The sequence below is a fragment of the Manihot esculenta genome, chromosome 7 (genome assembly GCF_001659605.2).
Source record: "Manihot esculenta cultivar AM560-2 chromosome 7, M.esculenta_v8, whole genome shotgun sequence".
In the NCBI taxonomy this organism is placed as follows: Eukaryota; Viridiplantae; Streptophyta; class Magnoliopsida; order Malpighiales; family Euphorbiaceae; genus Manihot; species Manihot esculenta.
In genome coordinates, this window is record NC_035167.2 from 33,245,205 (window position 1) to 33,251,508 (window position 6,304).

General features: G+C 33.2%; 1 protein-coding gene across 1 annotated transcript; it reads left to right on the forward strand.

The window, feature by feature from the left end:
* The first annotated feature begins 2,021 nt into the window (after positions 1–2,021).
* LOC110618858 (zinc finger CCCH domain-containing protein 29) lies at positions 2,022–5,206 on the forward strand. The gene is made up of 2 exons (XM_021762129.2): positions 2,022–2,245; positions 2,846–5,206. The coding sequence occupies exon 2, from the start codon at positions 2,855–2,857 to the stop codon at positions 4,874–4,876; it is 2,022 nt and encodes a 673-aa protein (XP_021617821.1). The 5' UTR covers positions 2,022–2,245; positions 2,846–2,854; the 3' UTR covers positions 4,877–5,206.
* Positions 5,207–6,304: the final 1,098 nt, after the last annotated feature.

A 6,304-nucleotide genomic window follows, 5' to 3' on the forward strand; every position in this document is an offset into this window, starting at 1 on the left:
GAGACGAGAGGAAACGAAACGATACGAGAGTAGACGATAGGATACGAGACGAGACGCTCCTTTGAATCTTCCTTCCTCCCTTTTGATTCTCTCTCCCCATTTCCCCACTCGCACCCTTTCAAGCTTTTATTTGATTCCAACGCCTTCTCTTTTCTTTCTTTTCTTTTCTTTTTTTTTCCCCTCATTTTATTAAATTTTAAATATTATTAATTCACATAATTCACTAGCTTTACATTCTGTTAGATAGGGCTACACACTTAGGTTTTTTAGGTTTCAAATCGAATAGAAAAATTATATCAAAATATTAAAAATTATATCAATTGAATTTATTTTATAATTTTAGTTTAATTTTAATTTTTATTAAAAAATATTAAAATCATTTCGGACTTATACTGTATTAAAATTAAATAAAAAATTAATTTTATACACATATTTTTATAATTTTTAAGGTATTTTATATATTACAAATAAAATAACATCTATCTTTATGCATTAATATTATAATATATATATTATAATTATAAATAATTTATATATTATTTTTATCTTTTATTTATTTTTTTATTATTAAATTTGAGTCATATATAATTAATTATAAAAATTAGATTAAAAAAAGAGTGTATATATTTTTTATAAAAAATATATTATTGTAAAATTCAATATTGATAATTTTAATCATAAAATATCAAATATTTTTTTTTGAATCAAATAAAATATCAAATATTATTTATATATTATAATATTTATAATATATTTAATTATTAATTATATACCTATCCTGTAATAAATAATATACAATAAAAAGTTAATTATATATATATACTCTTTATATAAATTGAAAACAAATAATATGCGTATTATATATATAATATAATTTATATTAGTAATCAATTTTAAAATTTAAATAGTATTTTAAATATAACTTTTCATAAAAAAATTTATATAAATTTACTTTAAAAATTAAGAATCGAAACTGAAATCATACAGAATTGCGCCAAAATCAAAGAATTGAAAAGTTTACTGAATTCAGACCAAAGTAGAAAAAAAATCAAAACTGTACTGAATTTTGGTTCATACATAAATTTTGAGTCGAAACTGCACATTCTATAATTATATAATAATTTTTAAAATTTTTATTTAATATTTTAATTTAAATAATATAAATTATTTATTTAAAATATAAATTATTTTTTTTTAAAAAAAATGAAACTAAATATGCAATAATTCGAACTCACGAGTATTGATCTTGCCTTCTTAGAATTTTGGAACCTATTATTTAATTTTAATTGTCCTTAAGACTATTGACCTCACCTATTTCTTTTATTTGCAAGCCACCGATGCTCAAAGAGTCCACTACATCATTAAATAGTATTTACATTATTTTTAAATTAATTAATTAATTACCTTTCTGAAAATCTTAATTTTTATTATGCCATGAATTAAAAATTTCATAATTTTATCTAATCTAAACTAAAAGCAAAACAATCTATAAAGACTAAAATACTTAATAACGTGTGCAAAACAGTTTAAGAATATTTATTAGTTTTTTTTTAAAGGATTTATTAGTTTATTTAATTTTTATTTTTAAACCAATAAAAATTAATTATCTGTTTATGTATATTTCTTACCACTTATTTTTTAATCGTTAATATTTTTATTTTCATGTATTTTTAAAAATTTAAATTTTCCTCTACCCTCATCATTTGTTTCGCAAATAATATTTTTATAGAAAAATAAATATTTAGAATACTCTTTCTTAATCAAAAAGGAAAAATGAGTTTGAAGAAACTCTCGGCGACGCGCGTGAGTTAAGGGAGGGCCCAGAAGCACACGTGAAGGGCAACCCATTAAGACTGTTAGATATTAGCCGACGACTGTGGGGTCCATTTCTGAAACTCCAAAAGATAATTTACATTTCATTTGAATTTCATTTGGGTTTCATTTCATTTCAAATTCTTCAACAGGGGAGGGGAGGGAAGAAGTGCTCCTCGCTTTGAAGTTTTGACTTTGACCGAAACAGAAAAGAAAGAGTGAGCAAGAAAGAGAGCAGAAGAAAAGTCTTACTTTCCTCGCTCCTTCCGCTCGAAGGAAACTTTTTCTAAATATAAATAGCCCATAATTGATCCCTTCTTCTACCTTCAGCTCACACCTTCATTTTTGAGCTTTTATATTCCCCTTTACGAAGCTTTATAGCTCACTTCATTAATCTCTCGTCATCTTCTTCTCACAAGAATACTGCTCATAGGTATGTTTCTTCTTCAAAGAAATTGAAAAACAAAAATTTTTGCTAATTTTTAGGTTTTGATTAATTTTTTTTCGGTGTTTTCTTTCATGGGTTTGTTCGATTTTGGCTAAAAGTTTGAATATTTTGTTTTCTGGGTTAGCTTGAGTTGACTGTTTTAAATATTTTGGTTTCGGGTTTTGTGTTAGAAAGGTTAGTGATCCTAGAACAAAGTCTTATTTTGGCTTGTGTAGCAGGTTGACTATAATGTTTGCTTGCTTCTCTTGTGCTAATTTTTTGAGCCTCTTTCTGTTTCGGAAATCTCTTTCTTTTGTGTTGCTTTACTTCTTTCAATTTGGCCACTGATGTTATCTAAATCTTATAGATTTTTAGGACTTTATATTTTTAGATGCTGCTGTTAAAATTATTATGGTCACTTGTACAGGTAATGAATTGTGTTAACATAATTACAGTTTATACTTTTGGATTCTTCTCATTTTCCAGAAAGAGTTAAGGAATCGCTTGTGTCTATGTTCCAATTGATATTCACTTGTGATCTTAAGTAACTAGATTTCCCACCATTGATAGAGTGGAAGTTGATATCTATTTGTTGTGATTATGCAGAATTAGGGTATGTGCAGTGGTTCCAAGAGTAAACCTTTTCCCTCAAATCCTACCATGGAAGTCGAATCTGGCAGCCGGAAGGACGGTATCTTCTGCAAATGTTCAGTTTTGCTTGAATTGTCAGCTTCTGATGACCTTGTTGGATTCAAAAATGAGATTGAAGAGAAGGGTTTAGATGTTGATGAGGCAAGCTATTGGTATGGGAGAAGAATCGGGTCGAAAAAGATGGGTTTTGAGGAGAGAACACCAATTATGATTGCAGCCATGTTTGGAAGTACTAATGTTCTGAAGTATATCATTGAAACTGGGAAAGTTGAAGTCAATCGGGCTTGTGGCCGGGATAAGGTTACTGCCCTTCACTGTGCTGTTGCTGGTGGTTCCAATTCTTTGGTTGAAATTGTTAAGCTTTTGCTGGATGCATCTGCTGATGCCAACTGCGTCGACGCCAGCGGAAACAAACCCAGTGATCTCTTTACCTCTTCTTTGAAGTCTCCCTGCAATTCAAGGAGGAAGTTGGTAGAGTTGTTGCTAAAAGGTGAAAGCTTGAGCGGAGATGAAGAAGAAAAGCTAATCTTGATGTCTCTGCCAACAAAAGAAGGAACCGAGAAGAAAGAATACCCAATTGATGTGTCTCTGCCAGATATAAACAATGGAATATATGGTACAGATGAGTTCAGAATGTACTGTTTTAAGGTTAAGCCTTGCTCGAGGGCGTACTCCCATGATTGGACCGAGTGCCCATTTGTCCATCCCGGAGAGAACGCAAGGAGGAGAGACCCCAAGAAGTACCCTTACAGCTGCGTCCCTTGCCCTGAGTTCCGCAAGGGGGCATGCCAGAAAGGTGATGCCTGTGAATACGCACATGGTGTTTTTGAGTCATGGCTGCATCCTGCTCAATATCGAACCCGGCTTTGCAAGGATGAGACTGGTTGCTCACGGAAAGTTTGTTTCTTTGCTCACAAGCCTGAGGAATTGCGGCCTGTTTATGCTTCCACAGGTTCAGCAATGCCTTCACCCAAGTCTATTTCAGTTAGTTCAATGGACATGGCGACTATGAGTCCTTTGAGTCTCGGATCATCATCATTGACATTGCCTACTGTCTCAACACCACCCATGTCTCCATTGTCGGCAGCTTCTTCAACCCCCAAGAGTGGAGGATTATGGCAGAACAAAGTTAACCTAACCCCACCTGCTTTGCAGCTCCCAGGAAGTAGGCTAAAGACTGCTCTATGTGCTAGAGATTTTGATTTGGAGATGGAATTGCTTGGGTTGGAAAATCACTCCAGCCAACTTCAGCAACAGCAATTGATGGATGAGATATCTGGCCTGTCCTCTTCATCTTGTTGGAGCAAGGACTTCAACAGGATTGGAGATTTGAAGCCTACTAACCTTGATGATGTTTTTGGATTGCTCGATCCTTCTCTGTTATCTCCATTGCAGGGGATGTCATTAAAACCTTCAACACCAACTCAATTACAATCTCCTACTGGAGTTCAGATTTGCCAAAATATGAATCAACTTCGTTCAAGCTACCCAGCTAATCTCTCCTCCACAGTGAGGAAACCTGCTTCATTTGGGTTTGATTCATCTGCTGCAGTGGCTGCAGCTGTGATGAATTCAAGGTCTTCTGCCTTTGCTAAGCGGAGCCATAGTTTCATTGACCGTGGAGCTGCAACGAACCGACTTGGGATCACTGCAGCAGCAAATTCTGTATCCATGATGTCCTCTAATCTTTCAGACTGGAGCTCCCCTGATGGAAAACTTGACTGGGGTGTTCAAGGAGATGAGCTGAACAAGCTCAGGAAGTCTGCTTCATTTGGGTTTCGCAGCAACAACCGCACAACAGCAGCAGACTTGACACTTTCGAACATCAATGAGCCTGACGTGTCGTGGGTAAATTCATTGGTTAAAGATGTTCCTCCTGCTGGGTTTGGTGCAGATAAGCAGTATAATCTCAGTAAAGGAGTCCGTGAACCACTGCAGCCATGGATGGAGCAGTTGTACATAGAACAGGAGCAGATGGTGGCATAAACAACATCTGTGCGCCCCAAGATTATCCTTACATTTGATACTCTTTAATTTCTTATTAGTATCTGATAATTGTATTTATGTTAGAAAAGGGAATTTAAATAGTAAAATTGCAGACCAGTCAAAGAAGAAAACTCTGGGCAGGAAGTGTCTGCTCAAATCATTGACAGGAAGTGAAGAATTAGGATGAAAATTAGCAGGAAGTCAGGAACAAGAAAGGGGATAATTTTTTAATTATTTATATTCTTATTTCTTTTTCTCCCCAACTGAGGAGATTGCGCTTTGTAATTCTAAGTAAATTAAAGAGATTATAATTTCTCTTCTCTGATCAAAGTTCTCTAATCTCAACAGGAAAAAAATTTGTGCTTCTTCGCAGGATTAGCTTTCATGTTGCCTCATGTGAACAGCTATTTGCAGCATTTATGATAAATTGCAGATGGCCCTTGATCATCTAGAATTAAAATTAATTTATGGGTTAGCATTATGCTTATGCTGAAGAACTCTCAGTTTGTCAATGTTTACTATGTTTTTCTCATATATTGAATCAATCAAATTAAGTTGCAGGCTTCATTCCCGGTGGTGTTTTTCTGTCAATTCGTTAGTTTTTTCAAAGTTCTAGCCTTGTAACCATATTTGTTCGTAATTCAAAGATTTTGATTTTTTATAAGGTGTTGGAAGGTCCTAAAAACAACACCAACTTCGATTAGAGATTGTTCGGATGTCAAACTTATCCTCTTATGCAACAACTTGAATATTTGCAATGGAAGATTGAAAGAGTCAACCAGAGGATTATGTTTTTTTTAATATGAAACTTCCAAGTTCTTGATAGTTTATTATAATATTTCATATTCATTCAATAATTTTCAATCCCATGAATGAATTCATTGACAAATAAACATTAGAAAAAATTCGAATGGATATGAAGGTCTTATCTTCAACCCAAGTAGTACTGGAAAAAATGGAGATTGGGGCCTACGTGTGTCTTGTTTTCTTGGCTTTGTCTCTCGGCAATGGAAAATTCTTAGCAAGAAATGAGTAGTTGTTTAGTGTCAATAGCCGCCCACGAGTTCATTTGTCAACCAATTATTATTTTTTTATGGTCCCATGCTAGAAGTTTCTTTCATGCTGCAAAATTAATTATTGAAGCCACAACCTTTAGCCATAGCCAGTTCTGCAAAAATATTTATCGACTTAGACTAATTCTTTAGATAATATTTTAAAAATATTGTTTATTGAATGGGGTCACCACATTTCTTATGGATTCTTGGTCTGAAGCCATTAACATTTGACGGGCCTATACTACGCTTTAAAAAAATTATTAAGGATATTTCTATTTTTTTAAGGTGGTCTTTGAAAATTAGTAATCCCATCTAGAAGTGGTTGACTCATTGCATAGAAGTGGTTGACTCATTCAAAAGAAAATGACATTTA